Source organism: Myiozetetes cayanensis, unplaced genomic scaffold (genome assembly GCF_022539395.1).
Source record: "Myiozetetes cayanensis isolate MyiCay16 unplaced genomic scaffold, myiCay2020 scf779, whole genome shotgun sequence".
Taxonomy (NCBI): domain Eukaryota; kingdom Metazoa; phylum Chordata; class Aves; order Passeriformes; family Tyrannidae; genus Myiozetetes; species Myiozetetes cayanensis.
This window is the reverse complement of record NW_026088052.1, coordinates 1-21,333: the sequence shown is the minus strand read 5'-3', so window position 1 is coordinate 21,333 and position 21,333 is coordinate 1. Positions and strand designations below refer to the sequence as shown.

At 53.1% G+C, this 21,333-nt stretch overlaps 2 protein-coding genes across 3 annotated transcripts; one reads left to right on the top strand and one right to left on the bottom strand.

Moving 5' to 3' along the window:
* Positions 1-665: 665 nt before the first annotated feature.
* LOC126652349 (TOX high mobility group box family member 4-like) lies at positions 666-15,764 on the top strand (the record flags this gene model as incomplete). The annotated part of the gene is made up of 6 exons (XM_050339089.1): positions 666-1,013; positions 3,589-3,828; positions 4,927-4,965; positions 7,583-7,762; positions 11,078-11,289; positions 14,198-15,764. Coding segments are annotated over 6 exons (1,083 nt in total), but the record flags the coding sequence as incomplete, so codon positions are not given.
* A 1,037-nt stretch (positions 15,765-16,801) lies between these two features.
* On the bottom strand, positions 16,802-21,300 carry LOC126652348 (N6-adenosine-methyltransferase subunit METTL3). Of its 2 annotated transcripts, none has more exons than XM_050339087.1 (7): positions 21,280-21,300; positions 21,121-21,176; positions 20,066-20,104; positions 19,871-19,978; positions 18,293-18,359; positions 17,054-17,166; positions 16,802-16,969 (listed from the first exon to the last, which is right to left on the bottom strand). In XM_050339087.1, exons 1-7 carry the CDS (start codon positions 21,286-21,288, stop codon positions 16,858-16,860), a joined length of 504 nt encoding a protein of 167 aa, XP_050195044.1. In that variant the 5' UTR covers positions 21,289-21,300; the 3' UTR covers positions 16,802-16,857. The 2 variants fall into 2 exon arrangements, with proteins under 2 accessions (XP_050195044.1, XP_050195045.1); XM_050339088.1 differs by lacking the exon at positions 21,121-21,176 and adding an exon at positions 20,766-20,822 and having other exon boundaries at positions 21,281-21,293.
* Positions 21,301-21,333: the final 33 nt, after the last annotated feature.

The following is a 21,333-nucleotide window of genomic DNA, read 5'->3' as shown; positions in this document are numbered from 1 at the left end:
GACAGGATGGCTCTGGGGACCTTGGGGTGGACAGTGGGGGTGACAGGGATGGCCATGGGGACACTGAGGGGACAGTGGGGGTGACGGGGATGGCTGTGGGGACACTGAGGGGACCCTGGGGTGACAGTGGGGGTGACAGGGATGGCTCTGGGGACACTGAGGGTGGCTCTGGGGACACTGAGGGTGACAGTGGGGGTGACAGGGATGGCTCTGGGGACCCTGGGGTGACCCTGGGGTGACAGTGGGGTGACAGGGATGGCTCTGGGGACCCTGGGGTGACACTGGGTGCTCTGAGGGTGGCTCTGGGGACACTGGGGTGACAGTGGGAGTGACAGGGATGGCTCTGGGGACCCTGGGGTGACAGTGGGGTGTGACAGGGATGGCTCTGGGGACACTGGGGTGACACTGGGTGCTCTGAGGGTGGCTCTGGGGACACTGGGGTGACAGTGGGTGTGACAGGGCTGGCTCTGGGGACACTGAGGTGACAGTGGGTGCTCTGAGGGTGGCTCTGGGGACCCTGGGGTGACAGTGGGTGTGACAGGGCTGGCTCTGGGGACACTGAGGGGACCCTGGGGTGACAGTGGGGTGACAGGGCTGGCTCTGGGGACCCTGGGGTGACAGTGGGCTGACCCTGGGGTGACAGGGTTGGCCATGAGGTCTGACAGGACCGTGTCCCCCCCCAGGAGCTGGAGCACCCGATGGCGTCGCAGTTCGGGGCGGCCCCCCCGGTGACCATCGAGGTGCCCATGGGCGCCCTGAGCCCGGGGGGGCTGCTGGGCCCGGGGGGGGCCCTCACCACCATCGACCAGTCCGAGCTCAGCTCCCAGCTGGGCCTCAGCCTGGGCGGCCCCGCCCCGGCCACGCCCGCCCCGGCCACGCCCGCCCAGGCCACGCCCGGCGCCGACCCCGAGCCCACCCTGTCACCGGGACCCTCCCCCCACGCTGCTGCCTCCCCACAGGACGACGAGGGAGACGAGTTCCGCAGGGTGAGACCCCCGAATCGACCCGAATTACCCTGAAATCAGCCCCAATTACCCCCAAATCCACCCAAATTACCCCGAAATCGGCCCCAATTACTCCCAAATCGACCCAAATTACCCCCGAATCACCCCGAATCGACCCGAATTACCCTGAAATCGGCCCCAATTACCCCAAAATCAACCCAAGTTACCCCCAAATCGACCCAAATTACCCCAAAATCACCCCAAATTACTCCAGAATCAATCCCAGTTACCACAAAATCAATCCCAATTACCACAAAATCACCCCAAATTACCCCAGAATCAACCCAAATTACCCCAAAATCGGCCCAAATTACCCCCAAATTACCCCCAAATCACCCCAAATAACCCCAAAAACACTCCGAGTTACTCCGAAATTGCCCCAAATTACCCCCAAATCGCCCCAAATTACCCCCAAATCAACCCAAATTACCCCAAAATCAACCCAAATTACCCCAGAATCAATCCCAGTTACCCCAAAATCAACCCAAATTACCCCCACATCAACCCAAATTACCCCAAAATCGGCCCAAATTACCCCAAAATCAACCCAAATTACCCCAAAATCAACCCAAATTACCTCAGAATCAATCCCAGTTACCCCAGAATCACCCCAAATTATCCCAAAATTACCCCAGGATCACCCCAAATTACCCCAAAATCAACCCAAATTACCCCAAAATCAATCCCAGTTACCACAAAATCACGCCAAATTACCCCCAAATCAACCCAAATTACCCTCAAATCGGCCCCAATTACCCCAAAATCAACCCAAATTACCCCCAAATTACCCCTAAATCACCCCAAATTACCCCAAAATCACCCCAAATTACCCCAGAATCACCCCAAATCACCCCCAAATCAACCCAAATTACCCCAAATTACCCCAGAATCAACCCAAATTACCCCAGAATCAACCCAAATTTACCCCCAATTTACCCCCAAATCAACCCAGATTACCCCCAAATCACCCCAAATTACCCCAAAATTACCTCCAATCAACCCAAATTACCCCCAAATCAACCCAAATTACCCCCAAATCAACCCAAATTACCACCAAATCAACCCAAATTACCACCAAATCAACCCAAATTACCCCCAAATCACCCCAAATTTCCCTAAAATTAACCCAAATTACCCCCAAAATCAACCCAAGTTACCCCTAGAATCACCCCAAATTACCTCCAAAATCAACCCAAATTACCCCAGAATCAATCCAAATTACCCCAAAATCAACCCAAATTACCCCCAAATTACCCCAAAATCAACCCAAATTACCCCAGAATCAACCCAAATTACCCCCAAATTACCCCCAAAATCACCCCAAATTACTCCAAAATCTCCCCAAATTTCCCTAAAATTAACCCAGATTACCCCAAAATCAATCCCAGTTACCCCAAAATCAACCCAAATTACCACCAAATTCGCCCCAAATTATCCCAACCCCCCCCCACTTACCCCAAAATCACCCTAAATTACCCCAAAACCACCCCCCAGTTACCCCGAAATCGCCCCACAGCCTCCCTCCCCATAACTAACGTGGTTAATCAGTTGTCTCTCCTCTCCCCCCTCATAATTAACATGGCTAATTAATCAGCTGTCCCTCCCCCACAGCCCCCCCATAATTAACATGGTTAATTAATCATCTATCCCCCACAGCCCCCCGCGGCCGCCGCCCCATCACCATCCCCTCCCCTCCCAGCCCCTCCCCCATAATTAACATGGTTAATTAATCATCTATCCCCACAGCCCCCGCGGCCGCCGCCTCCATCACCATCCCCACTCCCTCCCAGCCCCTCCCCATAATTAACATGGTTAATTAATCACCTGTTCCTCCCCTCCTCCATAATTAACGTGGTTAATTAATGATCTATCTCCACAGCCCTCATGGCCACCGCCTTCATCACCATCCCTTACCCTCCCAGCCTCTCCCCATAATTAACATGGTTAATAATCACTTGTCCCCACAGCCCTCGCGGCCGCCGCCCATCACCATCCCCACCTCTCCTAGCCTCTCCCCATAATTAACATGGTTAATTAATCACTTGTCCCCACAGCTCCCCACGGCCACCGCCCGCCGCCGTCCCCGCCCCTGCCGGCCCCTCCCCATACTTAATGTGGTTAATTAGTCACTTTTCCTCCCCACAGCCCCCGCGCCGCCGCCCCATCACCATCCCCACCCTCCCAGCCCCTCCCCATAATTAACATGGTTAATTAATCATCTATCCTTACAGCCCCTGTGGTCGCCGTCCCGCCCTTGTAATTAACATGGTTAATTAATCACTTTTCCTCCTCCCCACAGCCCCCTGCGACCGCCGCCCCATCACCGACTCCTCCCGATAATTAACATGGTTAATTAATCACTTGTCCCCACAGCCCCCCATAATTAATGTGGTTAACTAATCACCTGTCTTTCCCTCCCCCATAATTAACAGGGTTAATTAATCACTTGTCCCCACAGCCCCCATAATTAATGTGGTTAATTAATCACCTGTTCCTCCTCCTCCCCATAATTAACATGGTTAATTAATCACCTGTTCTCCCTCTCCCCATAATTAACATGTTTAATGTATGATCTCTCCCACAGCCCCCACGGCCGCCGCGCCACCGTCCCCGCCCCTGCCGGCCCCTCCCCGCGGCGGCGGCGGCGCCGCCCTCCCCGCGGAGCCGGCGCGGCGCCCAGCCCCCAAGAAGGCGGAAGAAGAAGAAGGACCCCAACGAGCCGCAGAAGCCGGTGTCGGCCTACGCCCTCTTCTTCAGGGACACCCAGGCAGCCATCAAGGGCCAGAACCCCAACGCCACCTTCGGCGAGGTCTCCAAGATCGTCAGCCTCCATGTGGGACTCCGCTGGGGAGGAGCAGAAGCAGGTGGGGATGATGGGAGGAAATTTGAGGAGGAGTCTCCAAGATCGTCGCCTCCATGTGGGACTCGCTGGGGAGGAGCAGAAGCAGGTGGGGATGATGGGGGAGGGGAAATTTGAGGAGGGTCTCCAAGATCAGTCGCCTCCATGTGGGACTCGCTGGGGGAGGAGCAGAAGCAGGTGGGGATGATGGGAGGAAATTTGGGGAGGGGTCTCCAAGATCAGTCGCCTCCATGTGGACTCGCTGGGGAGGAGCAGAAGCTAGGTGGGGATGATGGGAGGGAAATTTGGGGAGGGGTCTCCAAGATCGTCGCCTCCATGTGGGACTCCGCTGGGGAGGAGCAGAGCAGGTGGGGATGATGGGAGAAGTTGGGGAGGGTCTCCAAGATCGTCGCTCCATGTGGGACTCGCTGGGGAGGAGCAGAAGCAGGTGGGGATGATGGGAGGGGAATTTGGGAGGGGTCTCCAAGATCAGTACGCCTCCATGTGGGACTCGCTGGGGAGGAGCAGAAGCAGGTGGGGATGATGGGAGAGGAACTTGGGAGGGGTCTCCAAGATCGTTCGCCTCCATGTGGGACTCGCTGGGGAGGAGCAGAAGCAGGTGGGGATGATGGGGGAAATTTGGGGAGGGGTCTCCAAGATCGTCGCCTCCATGTGGGACTCGCTGGGGAGGAGCAGAAGCAGGTGGGGATGATGGGAGGGGAAATTTGGGGAGGGTCTCCAAGATCAGTCGCCTCCATGTGGGACTCGCTGGGGAGGAGCAGAAGCAGGTGGGGATGATGGGGGGAAATTTGGGGAGGGTCTCCAAGATCGTCGCCTCCATGTGGGACTCGCTGGGGAGGAGCAGAAGCAGGTGGGGAGGATGGGGGAAATTTGGGGAGGGTCTCCAAGATCGTCGCCTCCATGTGGGACTCGCTGGGGAGGAGCAGAAGCAGGTGGGGATGATGGGGGGAAATTTGGGGAGGGGTCTCCAAGATCGTCGCCTCCATGTGGGACTCGCTGGGGAGGAGCAGAAGCAGGTGGGGATGATGGGGGAGGAAATTTGGGAGGGTCTCCAAGATCGTCGCCTCCATGTGGGACTCGCTGGGGGAGGAGCAGAAGCAGGTGGGGATGATGGGGGAAAGTTGGGGAGGGTCTCCAAGATCGTCGCCTCCATGTGGGACTCGCTGGGGAGGAGCAGAAGCAGGTGGGGATGATGGGGGAAATTTGGGGAGGGTCTCCAAGATCGTCGCCTCCATGTGGGACTCGCTGGGGAGGAGCAGAAGCAGGTGGGGATGATGGGGGAAATTTGGGGAGGGGTCTCCAAGATCGTCACCTCCATGTGGGACTCGCTGGGGAGGAGCAGAAGCAGGTGGGGATGATGGGAGGGGAATTTGGGAGGGGTCTCCAAGATCAGCCGCCTCCATGTGGGACTCGCTGGGGAGGAGCAGAAGCAGGTGGGGATGATGGGAGGGAGAACTTGGGGAGGGGTCTCCAAGATCGCCGCCTCCATGTGGGACTCGCTGGGGGAGGAGCAGAAGCAGGTGGGGATGATGGGGAAGTTGGGGAGGGTCTCAAGATGCAAGTCGCTCCATGTGGGACTCGCTGGGGAGGAGCAGAAGCAGGTGGGGATGATGGAGGGGAGATTGGGGAGGGTCTCCAAGATCAGTCGCCTCCATGTGGGACTCGCTGGGGAGGAGCAGAAGCAGGTGGGGGATGATGGGAGGGGAAGCTTGGGAGGGGTCTCCAAGATCGTCGCCTCCATGTGGGACTCGCTGGGGAGGAGCAGAAGCAGGTGGGGATGATGGGGGAGGGGAAATTTGGGAGGGGCTCTCAAGATCGTCGCCTCCATGTGGGACTCCGCTGGGGAGGCAGCAGCAGGTGGGGATGATGGGGGAGAGTTGGGGAGGGGTCTCCAAGATCGTCGCCTCCATGTGGGACTCGCTGGGGAGGAGCAGAAGCAGGTGGGGATGATGGGGGGGAAATTTGGGGAGGGTCTCCAAGATCGTCGCCTCCATGTGGGACTCGCTGGGGGAGGAGCAGAAGCAGGTGGGGATGATGGGGGGGGAAATTTGGGGAGGGGTCTCCAAGATCGTCGCCTCCATGTGGGACTCGCTGGGGGAGGAGCAGAAGCAGGTGGGGATGATGGGGGGGGAAATTTGGGGGAGGGTCTCAAGATCGTCGCCTCATGTGGGACTCGCTGGGGAGGAGCAGAAGCAGGTGGGGATGATGAGGGGAAATTGGGGAGTGGGTCTCCAAGATCGTCGCCTCCATGTGGGACTCGCTGGGGGAGGAGCAGAAGCAGGTGGGGATGATGGGAGGGGAAATTTGGGGAGGGGTCTCCAAGATCGTCGCCTCCATGTGGGACTCGCTGGGGGAGGAGCAGAAGCAGGTGGGGATGATGGGAGAATTTGGGAGGGGTCTCCAAGATCGTCGCCTCCATGTGGGACTCGCTGGGGGAGGAGCAGAAGCAGGTGGGGATGATGGGGGGGGAAATTTGGGGAGGGGTCTCAAGATCGTCCGCCTCCATGTGTGGGACTTCGCTGGGGAGGAGCAGAGCAGGTGGGATGATGGGGGAAATTTGGGGAGGGGTCTCCAAGATCGTTAGCCTCATGTGGGACTTCGCTGGGGGAGGAGCAGAAGCAGGTGGGGATGATGGGGAGAGATTTGGAGAGGGGTCTCCAAGATCGTACGCCTCCATGTGGGACTCGCTGGGGAGGAGCAAGCAGGTGGGGATGATGGGAGGAGAACTGGGGAGGGTCTCCAAGATCGTCGCCTCCATGTGGGACTCCGCTGGGGAGGAGCAGAAGCAGTGTGGGATGATGGAGAGGAGATTTAGGGGAGGGGCATGGGGGGAGATGGTCAAGGTTGAAGGTCAAGGTTGAGGAGATCAAGATTGAGAAGGTTGAGGTGGAGAAGGTCAAGGTTGAAGGTCAAGGTTGTTGAAGGTCAAGGTTGAAGGTCAAAGGTTGGAGAAGGTCAAGGTTGAAGGTCAAAGGTTGGAGAAGATCAAGATTGAAGGTTGAGGTGAAGAAGATCAAGGTTGAGAAGATCAAGGTTGAGGGTCGAGGTGGAGAAGGTCAAGGTTGAAGGTCAAGGTTGTTGAAGGTCAGAGGTTGGAAAAGATCGAGGTTGAGAAGGTTGAGGTGGAGAAGATCAAGGTTGAAGGTCAAGGTTGTTGAAGGTCAAGGTTGAGGAGATCAAGATTGAGAAGGTTGAGGTGGAGAAGATCAAGGTTGAAGGTCAAGGTTGTTGAAGGTCAAGGTTGAGAAGATCAAGGTTGAGAAGTTTGAAGTGGAGAAGATCAAGGTTGAGAAGATCAAATGTTGGAGAAGGTCAAGGTTGAGGAAGGTTAAGGTTGAGAAAGTCAAAGGTTAAGAAGGGTCAACCTTGTGAGTCAAGAAGGGAAGAGAGTGGAGACCCCAAAACCCACCAGGAATTAAAGACCCAGGGAGCAGGAACCTCAACTTTGGGGAAAACCCCCAAATTAGGGGGAAAAATTAATTAATTGGGGTGGAAACCCCCAAATTTGGGGGGGAAAAATTAATTAATTTGGGGGGAAAACCCCTGAGATTTCAGGGCCGGAGCTCGAGCGACGCCGACGGGCACGGACACCCCAAAACTGGAGCTGGGGGGTCCCAAATCCCCCCCCCCGGACCTCAGACCCCCCCAAAACCTCGTGGGTGACCCCCCTGGTTCCAGAACTTTCCCAAAATCCCCGTTTTTGTCCCCAAATCCGCAGGTTTACAAGCGCAAGACGGAGGCGGCCAAGAAGGAATATCTGAAGGCGCTGACGGCCTATCGGGCCACCCTGGTACCCAAAACACCCCCCAAAATCAGAGGGGGGGGCTTCAAAATATTGGGGGGGTTCCTAAAATTATGGGTTGCTCTTAAAATCATGGGGGGGGTTCCTAAAATTATGGTAGAGCTCCTAAAATTATGGGGGGGGGTCCTAAAATTCCTAAAATCATGGAGAGTGGTCCTAAAATCATGAGGGGATCCTAAATTATGGGGGTGGCTTAGTTATGGGGGTCCTAAAATCATGGGGGCTTGTAAAATTATGGGGGTCCTAAATTATGGAGGTCTTAAAATCATGGGGAGGGGTCTAAAATTATGGGGGGTCATAAATTATTGAGGGTGAGGGGGCTGAGTCATGAGGGTGTTCCTAAAATCAAAGGGGGTCCTAAAATCATCAGGGGTCCTAAAATCATGGGGGGTCCTAAAATTATGGGAGGTTTCTAAAATCGTCATGGGGGTCTTAAATTATGGGGGTCCTAAATTATTGGGGGAGCTGAGTCATGGGAGGGTCCCTAAAATCATCAGGGGGTCCTAAAATCATTGGGGGTCTTAAAATCACGGGAGGGGTCTAAAATTATGGGGGTCTTAAAATCATGGGGGAGTCTAAAATAATGAGGGGGTCCTAAAATTATGGGGGTCTTAAAATCATGGGGGGGTCCTAAAATCATGAGGAGGTTCTTAAATTATGGGGGTGGTCTAAAATTATGGGGGTCCTAAAATTATGGGGGCCTAAAATAATGGGGATGGTCTTAAATTAGGGGGGTCCTAAATTAAGGGGGTCCTAAATTAAGGGGGTTCCTAAAATCATGGGGGGTCTCAAAATCATGGAGGGGGTCCTAAAATTATGGGGGTCCTAAAATTCCTAAAATCATGGGGGACCTAAAATCATGGGGGTCTTAAATTATGGGGGAGGTCCAAAATCATGGAGGGGTCTAAAAATCGTGTGGGGGTTAAAATTATGGGGAGGGGTCTAATTTGGGAGGGAGGAGTCTAAAATCATGGGGAGGGGCCTAAAATTGGGGAGGGCCTAAAATCAGGGGAGGGGCCTAAATCACAGGGAGGGGCCTAAAATTGGGGGAGGGGCTTAAAATTGGGGGAGGGGCCTAATTGGTTGGGAGGGGTCCAAAATCATGGGGAGGGGCCTAAAATCCTGGGGAAGGTCCCAAATTTGGGGGAGGGGTGCCCAAAGTGGGCGTGGCCTCCGCTTTGGGGTTAATTCTCTTGCTTTTTTTTTTTTTTTTGTGCTGCCTTTCAGACGTCGCCGGAGCCCCCGAGCCGGAGCCCAGCCCCACCCCCTCCCCCAACAACCCCCACCTCTTCCTCCTCATCATCACCCCCTCCCCTCCCACCAGCACCGCCACCCTCCTCCCCTCCCCCACCCCAACCCCACCCCAACCCCCACCCCCATCACCAAAATCCTCATCCCCAAAACTCTGCTGCCCCCCCGCCCGGTGGGGAGGGGCGGCACCCGGGGGTGGGGGTGGGGAGGGGTGGTGGCCGTCATCCCAGCGGCCGTGGTCTGCCCCCGGGGGTTCCGGTGGTCCCAACGTGGCCCCGGCCCGCGCGGCTTTGGCAACGCAGCCCCTGCCCCGCCTGCAGCCCCCCTGCAGCAGATGCCCCTCCCCGCCCCTCCCCAGCTGGCCGTGCTGAGGCCCCCCCGCCCCTGCAGGCCATGCAGGCCCCCTAGCTGCGGCCCCCAGAACCCCCCGCTGCAGATCAAGATCCTGCCCCCTGCAGATCCAGTCCCTGCACCTCGCCCCCCTGTGCCCCCTCTGTGCCCCCACCCCTCCCACCCCCTGTGCCCACTCCCACCCCCCCAGCCGGGCAGCCCCGCCCCTCAGAGCGACCCCCCACCCCAGAACCACGAGGGGACGTGGAGATGGGGGGGACGTCGTGCCCGAGGTGAGGGGGCAGCAAGGGGGGCTTGGAGGGTTAAAGGGGGATTTGGGGGGACATTGAGGGTTTGGGGGGGACATTGAGGGGTTAAAGGGGACATTGAGGGGTTTGGGGGGACATTGAGGGGTTAAAGGGGACATTGAGGGGTTAAAGGGGGACATTGAGGGGTTTGGGGGGGACATTGAGGGGTTTGGGGGGGACATTGAGGGGTTTGGGGGGACATTGAGGGGTTTGGGGGGTTCAAAGAGGGACATTTCAGCCCCAAAAATCAGAATTCCAGGTAAATTCAGCCCCAAAAATCAGAATTCCTGTCAATTTCAACCTTTTCCAGTCCCAAAATTTGTAATTCTGGGTTCCATTTCAGCCCCAAAAATCAAAATTTCCACGCAGTTTCGGCCCCAAGAATCAGAATTCCCGTCAATCTTGACCCCAAGAATCAGAATTCCCGTCAATTTCAGCCCCAAAAATCAGAATTCTTGCCAATTCCGGCCCCAAAAATCAGAATCCCCGTCAATTTCAGCCCCAAAAATCAGAATTTCCGTCAATTTCAGCCCCAAAAATCAGAATCCCCATCAATTTCAACCCTTTCCAACCCCAAAATTTGTAATTCCAGGCTCCATTTCAACCCCAAAAATCGGAATTCCCCGTCAATTTTGGCCCCAAAAATCAGAATTCCCATCAACTTCAGCCCCAAAACTCGGAATCCCTGTCAATTTCGGCCCCAAAAATTGAAATTTCCACACAGTTTCGACCCCAAAAATCAGAATTCCTGTCAATTCCAACCCCAAAAATCGGAATCCCTGTCAATTCCATCCCCAAAAAAATCGGAATCCCTGTCAATTTCAGCCCCAAAAATCGCAATCCCTGTCAACTCCATGCCCAAAACTCAGAATCCCCGTCAATTTCAACCCCAAAAAATCAGAATTCCCATCAACTTCAGCCCCAAAACTCGGAATCCCCATCAATTCCATCCCCAAAAATCGAAATTTTCGCCAATTCCATCCCCAAAAATTGACATTTCCGTCAACTTCAGCCCTTTCCAACACCAGAACTGGGAATTCCGTGTTCCATTTCAGCCCCAAAAATCAGAATTCCAGTCAATTTCAACCCCAAAAATTGAAATTTCCACACACTTTCGGCCCTAAAAATCAGAATTCCTGTGAATTTCAGCCCCAAAAATCAGAATTTTTGTCAATTCCGACCCCAAAAATCGGAATCCCTGTCAATTCCATCCCCAAAAATCGACATTTCTGCCAATTTCAACCCCAAAAATCGACATTTCTGGCAACTTCTGCTCTTTCCAACCTCAAAACTGGGAATTCTGGGCTCCATTTCAATCCCAAAAATCAGAATTCCTGGTAATTTCAACCTCAAAAATTGAAATTTCCACACAGGTTCAGCCCCAAAAATCAGAATCCCCATCAATTCCATCCCCAAAAATCAGAATCCCCGTTAATTTCAGCCCCAAAAATTGAAATTTTCACGCAGTTTCGACCCCAAAAATCGACATTTCTGCCAATTCCATCCCCAAAAATGAACATTTTTGTCAACTTTATCCCTCTCCAACCCCGAAATTCGTGATTTCTGCCGTCAGGTGGATTCCCCCCCCGGTGTGGAGGTGCTGGGGGGGTCCCCGGGCCGTGCGGGGTCCCCCCGGTGCCGCTGCGTCCGCGCCGGCTGCGCCAACGCCCCCGTGCCCAGCCCCGACTGGGACCTCGAGTTCTGCAGCAGCGACTGCGTCGTCAGGCACTGCCGGTGGGTGGCTGATCACCACAAATCACTGATTTTGGGGGGATTTTGGGGGGTTTTGGGGCTTTTTGGGGTTTTTTGGGGTGTTTTTAGGGTGGCTTTTGGGGTGTTTTTTGGGTTTTTTTGGGGGGGGTTTTTTCAGGTGTTTTTAGGTTGTTCTTTGGGGTCTTTTTAGGGTGTTTGTGTATCTCAAATCCTGCTTTTTTGGGTCCTTTTGGAGGTCTTTTTGGGGTCTTTTTGGGGTCTTTCTTTTGGGGTGTTTTTGGGGTTTTTTAGGGTGTTTTTGGGGGTCTTTTTGGGGTCTTTCTTTTGGGGGTTTTTTGGTTTTTTTCTGGGATTCTTTTGGGGGCTTTTTGGGGGGTTTTTTGGGGTGTTTTGGGATCTTTTTGGGGGCTTTCTTTTTGGGGTCCTTTGCGGTTTTGTTGGGGTTCTTTTTGAGGTCTTTTGGGGTCCTTTTGGGGTTCTTTTGGGGGCTTTCTTTTGGGGTTTTTTGGGGGTTTTTCTGGGGTTCTTTTGAGGTCTCTTTAAGGTCTTTTTGGGGGCTTTTGGGGGCTTTTTGGGTCTTTTTTTGAGGTTTTCTGGGGTCCTTTAGGGAGTCCTTTTGGGGTCTTTGGGGGTCTTTTGGGGGTCTTTTTAAAGTCCTTTTGGGGTCCTTTTGGAGGCTTTTTTGGGGTCTTTTTGGGGGTTTTTGGGGTTTTTTTTGGGCTGTTTTTAGGGTGGTTTTTGGGGTATTTTGGGGATTTTTGGGGGGTTTTTTTGGGGTGTTTTTAGGGTGTTTTTGGGGGGCTTTTGGGGTCTTTTTGGGGTGTTTTTGGGGTGCGTCGTCAGGCATTGCCGGTGGGTACTTGTCACAAATCATTGCTTTTGGGGTGGTTTTGGGGGGTTTTTTGGGGTTTTTGGGGGTTTTTGGGGTTTTTTAGAGTGTTTTTAGGTTGTTCTTTGGGGTCTTTTTAAGGGTCTTTTTGGGGTGTTTTTAGGGTGTTTTTAGGGTGTTTTTTGGGGGTCTTTTTGGAGTGTTTTTTGGGGTGTTTTTCGGGGTCTTTCTTTTGGGGTTTTTTTGTTGTTTTTTGGGGGTCTTTTTGGGGTGTTTTTTGGGGGGCTTTTGGGGTGTTTTTAGGTTGTGTTTAGGGTGTTTTTGGGGTGTCTTTGGGCTGGTTTTGGGGGTTTTTCTGGGGTCCTTTTGGGGTGTTTTGAGATCTTTTTGGGGTCTTTCTATTGGGGTTTTTTGGGGTCTTTGGGTTTTTTGGGGTCTTTCTTTGGGGTTTTTTTGGGGTCTTTTTTTGGGGTCTTTTTAGGGTGTTTTTTGGGGTCTTTTTGGGGTGTTTTTGTTGTTTTTTGGGGTCTTTTTGGGGTGTTTTTTGGGGGGCTTTTTGGGGTGTTTTTAGGTTGTGTTTAGGGTGTTTTTTGGGGTGTCTTTGGGCTGGTTTTGGGGGTTTTTCTGGGGTCCTTTTGGGGTGTTTTGAGATCTTTTTGGGGTCTTTCTATTGGGGTTTTTTGGGGTCTTTGGGGTTTTTTTGGGGTCTTTCTTTGGGGTTTTTTTGGGGTCTTTTTTTGGGGTCTTTTTAGGGTGTTTTTTGGGGTCTTTTTGGGGTGTTTTTATGGTGTTTTTTGGGGTCTTTTTGGGGTGTTTTTTGGGGGGCTTTTTGGGGTGTTTTTAGGGTGTTTTTTGGGGTGTTCTTAGGGTGTTTTTTGGGGGATTTTCTGGGGTCCTTTTGGGGGCTTTTTGGGGGCTTTTTGGGGTGTTTTTAGGGTGGTTTTGGGGTGTTTTTTGGGGTGTCTTTGGGCTGGTTTTAGGGGTTTTTCCGGGGTCCGTTTGGGGTCTTTTGGGGGTCCTTTTGGGGTTCTTTTGGGGGCTTTTTTGGGGCTTTTTGGGGTTTTTTGGGGGTGTTTTTTGGGGTTTTTTTAGGGTTTTTGGGGGTTTTTGGGGTGTTTTTAGGGTGTTTTTTGAGGTCTTTTGGGGGTTTTTTGGGGTGTTTTTGGGGTTTTTCCGGGGTCTTTTTGGGTTGTTTTCAGGGTGTTTTTAGAGTGTTTTTTTGGGGCTTTCTTTTGGGGTTTTTTTCAGGTCCTTTTGGGGTCTTTTTGGGGGTTCTTTTGGGGTTGTTTTGGGGGCTTTTTGGGGTTTCTTTTGGGTTTTTTGGGGGGTTTTTCTGGAGTTCTTTTGGGGGCTTTTTGGGGTCTTTCTTTTGAGGTCTTTTTGGGGTCTTTTTGGGGTCCTTTTGGGGTGTTTTTAGGGTGTTTTTTGGGGTGTTTTTGCGGTGTTTGTCAGGCACTGCCGGTGGGTGCCTGTCCCAAATCCCTGCTTTTTAGGGGGCTTTTTGGGGGTTTTGGGGGTCTTTTTTGGGTTTATTTAAGGTGTTTTTTGGGGTGTTTTTGGGGTGTTTTTAGGGTGTTTTTTTGGGGTCTTTTTGGGTTGTTTTCAGGGTAGTTTTAGGGTGTTTTTGGGGGCTTTTTGGGGGTTTTCTTTTGGGGTCTTTTTAAGGTCCTTTTAGGGGCTTTTTGGGGGTTCTTTTGGGGTTGTTTTGGGGCTTTTGGGGTGTTTTTGGGGCTTTTGGGGTCCTTTTGGGGGCTTTTGGGTCTTTCTTTTGGGCTTTTTGGGGGTTTTGGGGTCCTTTTGGGGGTCTTTTGGGGTTTTTCTGGGGTCCTTTTGGGTTCTTTTTGGGGTGTTTCTGGGGTCCTTTTAGGGGTCTTTTGGGGGTCTTCTGGGGGCTTTTTGGGGTATTTGTAGAGTCCTTTTTGGGGTCCTTTTGGGGGTCTTTTGGGGGCTTTTTGAGGTGTTTTTGGGGTCTTTTTAGGGTCTTTGTCAGGTACTGATGGTGCATCCCCTCTCCAAATCCTCTCCTGACCCCACCCCCGGCCCTTTCCCTCTCCCAATTCCCAATTTTTGGGGTTGTTTCTTGGGGTTGTTTCCTTTTAGGGACGTCTTCCTGGCCTGGCTCGCCGCCCGCAACGCCGGCAACAGCGTCGTCTTCGTCAAGTGACCCCCGGCACAGCCGGGGTTTCAGGGGGCCCCCCGAAGGATTTCGGGGTCCCCCAAAGGATTTCGGGGTCCCCCAAAGGATTTTGGGGTCCCCCCCTGGCAGATTTCGGGGTCTCACAACGGATTTCGGGGTCCCCCAAAGGATTTTGGGGTCCCCCCCTTAGCGGATTTTGGGGTCCCCCAGATGATTTTGGGGTCCCCCCCAGCGGATTTTGGGGTCCCCCAAATGATTTTGGGTTCCCCCCCAGTGGATTTCGGGACCCCCCAAAGAATTTTGGGGTCCCCCCCCAGCAGATTTCGGGGTCCCCCAAAGGATTTTGGGGTCCCCCCCAGCGGATTTTGGGGTCCCCCAAAGGATTTTGGGGTCCCCCCCAGCAGATTTCAGGGTCCCCCGAAGAATTTCGGGGTCCCCCAAATGATTTTAGGGTCCCTCCCAGCGGATTTCGGGGTCCCCCAAAGAATTTCGGGGTCCCCTCCCAGCAGATTTTGGGGTTCCCCAAAGAATTTTGGGGTCCCCCAAAGGATTTTGGGGTCCCCCAAATGATTTTGGGGTCCCCCCAAGCAGATTTCGGGGTCCCCTAAAAAATTTCAGGGTCCCCCCCAGCGGATTTTGGGGTCCCCCAAATGATTTTGGGTTCCCCCCCAGTGGATTTCGGGACCCCCCAAAGAATTTTGGGGTCCCCCCCAGCAGATTTTGGGGTCTCACAAAGAATTTTGGGGTCCCCCCCCAGCGGATTTCGGGGTCCACCAAAGGATTTCGGGGTTTCCCTTAGCAGATTTTGGGGTCCCCCAGATGATTTTGGGGTCCCTTAAAGAATTTTGGGGTCCCCCAAAGGATTTCAGGGTCCCCCCCTGGCAGATTTTGGGGTCTCACAGCGGATTTTGGGGTCCCCCAAAGGATTTTGGAGTCTCCCCCTGGCAGATTTTGGGGTCTCACAGCAGATTTTGGGGTCCCCCAAATGATTTTGGGGTCCCCCCTGGCAAATTTTGGGGTCCCCCAAATGATTTCAGGGTCCCTCCCAGCAAATTTCAGGGTCCCCCAGCAGATTTTGGGGTTCCCCTTAGCAGATTTCAGGGTCCCCTAAAAAATTTTGGGGTCCCCCCCCGGCAAATTTTGGGGTCTCACAACGGATTTTGGGGTCCCCCAAATGATTTTGGGGTCCCCCCCAGCAGATTTTGGGGTCCCCCAAAGAATTTTGGGGTCCCCCCCAGCAGATTTCGGGGTCCCCCAAAGGATTTTGGGGTCCCCTAAAGAACTTTGGGGTCCCCCCCAGCAGATTTCGGGGTCTCCCAAAGGATTTTGGGGTCCCCCCCCAGCAGATTTCAGGGTCTCCCAAAGGATTTTGGGGTCCCCCCCCAGCGGATTTTGGGGTCTCACAGCAGATTTTGGGGTCCCGCAAATGATTTTGGGGTCTCCCCCAGCGGATTTTGGGATCCCCCCGGCAGATTTTGGGGTTCCCCTTAGCAGATTTTGGGGTCTCACAGCAGATTTTGGGGTCTCACAGCGGATTTGGGGGGTGGGATTTTGGGGGTGGTTCTTGGTGGGGGGGTTTTTTTGGGGGGTTCTCTGTGCTCGTTTTGGGTTTGGAATTAAAAGGGGTCGATCGGTGCAGACTTTTTTTTTTTTTAATTAAAAAGGGGCATTTTTGGGGTCGTTTCAGGGGTTTAGGGCACGGTTTGGGGGTTTGTGACACATTTTAGGGGGTTTATGACACATTTTAGGGGGTTTATGACACATTTTAGGGGTTTTATGACACATTTTGGGGGTTCCCCCTGAAAACGGGGTCAAGTGTTCTCTCCCCATCCTCCTGCTCCCGCCAAAAAATCCCCTTTGAACCCCAAAAAATCCCCTTTAAACCCTCATTAAAATCACCTTCCAACCTCAAAAGAAATTCCCTTTAAATCTCAAAAAAATCCCCTTTAAAATCCTAAGAAATCTCTTTGAAACCCCAAAAAATTCCCTTTAAACGCTGCTTTTAAAATCTCCTTTAAACCTCAAAAAAAATCTCCTTTAAACCTTAAAAATTCCCCTTTAAACCCCCAAAAACTCCCCTTTAAATCCTCCTTTTAAAATCACTTTCCAACCTCAAAAAAATTCCCTTTAAACCTAAAAAATTCCTTTTAAAATTCACCTTGAAACCCACCAAAAAATCCCCTTTAAACCCCCCAAAAAAACCCCTTGAAACCCCCAAAAAATTCCTTTTAAACCCTCATTAAAATCACCTTCCAACCTCAAAAAAAATTCACCTTGAAAGCCCCAAAAAATCCCCTTTAAACTCCCAAAAAAACCCCCTTGAAACTCCCCAAAAAATCCCTTTTAAATTCCCAAAAAACCCCTTGAAACCCCCAAAAATCCCCTTTAAACTCCCAAAAAACCCCCTTGAAACCCCCAAAAAATCCCCTTTAAACCCCCAAAAAACCCCTTGAAACCCCTCAAAAAATCCCTTTTAACCCCCAAAAAATCCTTAAAAAAACCAATTTACCTGTTTTTTTTCAGGATGAAACAAAACCCTTTTACCTCCTCTCACCCCCCCAACCCCAACACACCAAAATCCACCTCCTTTTTTCCGTTTATTCCATAAAAAAGTGGGAATAATTCACATGTTTTTGGGCTTGGAGATGATGCCGTCGGGGTAGTGCTGCTTGAACTGCGCCACCACGTCGGGGTCCAGCAGGTGGATCCCGTCCAGCTGGTTCCCCAGCGTGATCCTGCAATAATCCCCCCCAAAAATCACCCTGGAATTCCATCAGAAAGTGGGAATATTCTTAATTTTGGGGTGGGGAAGGGGTTACCAGTTGGGCTGGACGTTGTGGGGGCGGCCGAAGAGCTCGATCTTGCGCGTGCCGGGCGAGAGCCGCTCGATCATCCCGTAGATCTCGTCGGGCTTGTGGCTCGTCGAGCGCACCTGGGGCGTTCGGAGCGGGGTTCCCTCATTTCCCCGCGTTTTTTTTTAGGGTATTCCCTCATTTCCCATCATTTTCTGAGCTGATTCCCTCATTTCCTGAGGGGATTCCCTCGTTTCCCGCCATTTTCTGAGGTCATTGCCTCAATTTCCCGCCATTTTCTCAGTGGACTTCTTCATTTCCCGCCATTTTCTGAGGCGATTCCCTCAGTTTTACACCATTTCCTGAGGTGATTCCCCTCATTTCCCATCATTTTCTGAGCAGATTCCCTCATTTCCTGAGGGGATTCTCTCATTTCCCGATGTTTTTAGAGTGGATTCTCTCATTTCCTGGGGTGATTCCCTCATTTCCCGCCATTTCCTGAAGTGATTCCCTCATTTCCCGCCATTTTCTGAGGTCATTCCCTCATTTCCCGTCTTTTTCTGAGGTAATTCTCTCATTTCCCATCATTTTCTGAAGTAATTCCCTCAATTTTACACCATTTTTTAAACTGATTCCCTCATTTCCCATCATTTCCTGAGATGATTCCCTTATTTCCCGCCATTTCCCGAGGTGATTCCTTCAATTTCCTGCCATTTCCCGAGGGGATTCCCTCATTTCCCGCCATTTCCTGAGGTCATTCCCTCAATTTCCCTCCATTTTCTCAGTGGACTTCTTAATTTCCCGCCATTTCCTGAGGTAATTTCCTCAATTTTACACCATTTTTTAAAGTGATTCCCTCATTTCCCGCCATTTCCTGAGCTGATTCCCTCATTTCCTGAGGGGATTCCCTTGTTTCCCACCATTTCCTGAGGTGATTCCCTCAATTTTACACGTTTTTTGAGGTAATTCCTTCATTTCCCACCATTTTTGGAGTGGATTTGCTCATTTCCCAAGGTGATTCCCTCATTTCCTGCCATTTTCTGAGGTAATTCCCTCATTTCCCGCCATTTCCTGAGGGGATTCCCTCATTTCCTGACGTTTTTGGACCAGATTCCCTCATTTCCTGGGGTGATTCTCTCATTTCCCGCCATTTTCTGAGGTGATTCCCTCAATTTTACACCATTTTTTAAAGTGTTTCCCTCATTTCCTGCCATTTCCTGAGGTAATTCCCTCATTTCCTGGATAATTCCCTCATTTTTCCCTCACCTCGGCCACGATGACGTCGCAGTCCAGGCCCCGGTTGAAGCCTTGGGGGTTCCCCTTCACCCCCACCTGCGAGAAGAGCAAATTTTGGGGGGGGGGTTGGGACCCCAAAAACCACCCCAGGACCCCCAGAACCCCCCAAAAAACCCCTTTATGGAATCCTGACACCCCAAAACCCCACCCCAGGACCCCCCTGAGCCCCCCAAAATCTTTTTTATGGAATCCTGACACCCCAAAACCCACCCCAGGATCCCCCTGAGCCCCCAAAAAAACCCCTTTATAGAATCCTGACACCCCAAAAACCACCCCAGGACCCCAAATACCCCCAAATACCCACCCCAGGACCCCAAATACCCCCCCAGGACCCCAAATATCCACCCCAGGACCCCAAATACCCCCAAATACCCACCCCAGGACCCCAAATACCCACCCCAGGACCCCAAAATCCCCCCAGGACCCCAAATACCCCCAGGACCCCAAATCCCCAGAGGACCCCAAATACCCACCCCAACACTCCCAAAACCTCCCTCTATGGAACCCCCACCCCCAAAACCCACCCCAGGACCCCAAATACCCACTCCAAAACCCCAGAAATCCCCCAGACCCCCAAAACCTCTCTCTATGGAACCTCCACCCCAAAACCCACCCCAGGACCCCCTACACCCCAAAAATCCCCCAGGACCCCCAAAACGCCCTCATGGGGCCCTTACCCCCAAAAACCCACCCAAGGATGCCCATACACCCCAGAAATCCCCCAGGACCCCAAAATCCCACCCCAGGACCCCAGAAATCCCCCAGGACCCCAAATACCCACCCCAAGACCCCAAATACCCACCCTAGGACCTCCAAAACCCCCTCTATGGAACCCCCACCCCCAAAAACCCACCCCAGGACTCCCAATACCCACCCCTTGACCCTAAATACCCACAAATACCCACCCCAGGACCCCAAATCCCCCAGGACCCCAAAAATCCCCCAGGACCCCAAATCCCCCCAGGACCCCAGAACTCCCCAGGACCCCAAAATCCCCCAGGACCCCAAATCCCCCCAGGACCCCAAATCCCCCAGGACCCCAAATACCCACCCCAGGACCCCAAATATCCACCCAGGACCCCCAAACCCCCTCTATGGGTCCCTTACCCCCAAATACCCGCCCCTAAGACCCCAAATACCCACCCCAACACTCCCAAATACCCACCCCAGGACCCCAAATATCACCCAGGACCCCAAAAATCCCCCCAAGACCCCAAATATCCACCTCAGGACCCTAAATACCCACAAATACCCACTCCCAGGACCCCAAATACCCACTCCAAAACCACAAATACCCACCCCAGGACCCCCAAAACCCCAAAAATCCCCGGACCCCAAATACCCACCCCAGGACTCCCAGAAATCCTCCAGGACCCCCAAAACCTCTCTCTATGGGTTCCTCACCCCAAACACCACTCCAAAACCCCAAATACCCACCCCAGGACCCCAAAAATCCCCCCCAGGACCCCAAATACCCACAAATACCACCCTCAGGACCCCAAATCCCCCCAGGACCCCAAATCCCCCAGAAGCCCCCTGCCCTCACTCAGGCAGTGCTCCTTGCCGTGGTTGAGCCAGTGGCCCGTGCGGCCGGTGCGGATGATGCGCTGCAGCTGGTTGGTCTTCACCCAGATTATCTCGTCCACCCGCTCGTACCTGGGCATGGCACAGGTTTTTGGGGTTTTGGGGGGTTTTGGGGTGGGGAAGACCCCCAAAGTTCCGAAAAAACAAAACAAAACTCACCCCCAGAGGTTGAGGCACTCGCGGCCCAGCTCCATGGCCCTGAGGGGGGAAGGAATTAAAAGGGGATTGGGGGATTTAATGGAATTTGAGGGGATTTAAGGGGGCTTTGGGGGATTTAAGGGGAATTTGAGGGGCTTGAGGGGATTTAAGGGGGTTTTGGGGGTTTAAAGGGGTTTAAGGGATTTAAGGGAGTTTGGGAGGATTTGAAGGGGGTTTTGGGGGATTTAAGGGGGTTTGGGGGATTTAAGAGGGTTTGGGGGATTTAAGGGGGATTTGGGGGATTTAGGGGCTGTTGGGGATTTAAGGGGGTTTGAGGGGATTTGAGGGGGTTTGGGAGAATTTAAGGGGGTTTGGGGGATTTAAGAGGGGTTGGGGGATTTAAGGGGGCTTGAGGGATTTAAAGGGGGCTTTGGGGGATTTAAAGGGTTTTGAGGGGATTTAAGGGGGGTTGGGGGACTTAAGGGGGGTTTTGGGGGATTTAAGGGGAGGTTGGGGGGATTTAATCCCCCCTGAGGGGGTTTTTGGGGGTCTGACCTGCCGGTGACCCAGAGGAAGAGGAAGCCCTCGTCCTGCAGGACGGGGATGTTGAGGGGTTTTGGGGATCCCTGAGATTTTTGGGGATTTCTGAGGGGATTTTGGGGGTTTTTGGGGATTCCTGAGGGGATTTGGGGATCCCTGAGGGGGATTTTGGGGGTCTGACCTGCCGGTGACCCAGAGAAAGAGGAAGCCCTCGTCCTGCAGGACGGGGATGTTGAGGGGTTTGGGGATCCCTGAGGGGACGTTGAGGGGTTTTGGGGATCCCTGAGGGGATGTTGAGGGTTTTTAGGGATCCCTGAGAGGGATTTTGGGGGTTTTTGGGGGTCTGACCTGCCGGTGACCCAGAGGAAGAGGAAGCCCTCGTCCTGCAGGACGGGGATGTTGAGGGGTTTTGGGATTCCTGAGGGGATTTTGGGGATCCCTGAGGGGATTTTGGGGGTTTTTGGGGATTCCTGAGGGGATGTTGGGGGTTTTTAGGGATCCCTGAGGGGGATTTTGGGGGTTTTTGGGGGTCTGACCTGCCGGTGACCCAGAGGAAGAGGAAGCCCTCGTCCTGCAGGACGGGGATGTTGAGAGGTTTGGGGATCCCTGAGGGGATTTTGGGGGATTTTGGGATCCCAACCTGCCGGTGACCCAGAGGAAGAGGAAGCCCTCGTCCTGCAGGACGGGATGTTGAGGCGCCGCATCTCGTCGTCCGTGAGGTCCCGTAGGGGAGCTCCATGTGGATGTCC

Coding starts and splice junctions, on each gene's coding strand:
- LOC126652348 (XM_050339087.1), bottom strand. Junction 20,105..21,120: donor TTCCTCTGGGTCACCGGCAG/GTCAGACCCCCA, acceptor TTCCCCCCTCAG/GGCCATGGAGCTGGGCCGCG. Junction 19,979..20,065: donor GAGTGCCTCAACCTCTGGGG/GTGAGTTTTGTT, acceptor TGCCATGCCCAG/GTACGAGCGGGTGGACGAGA.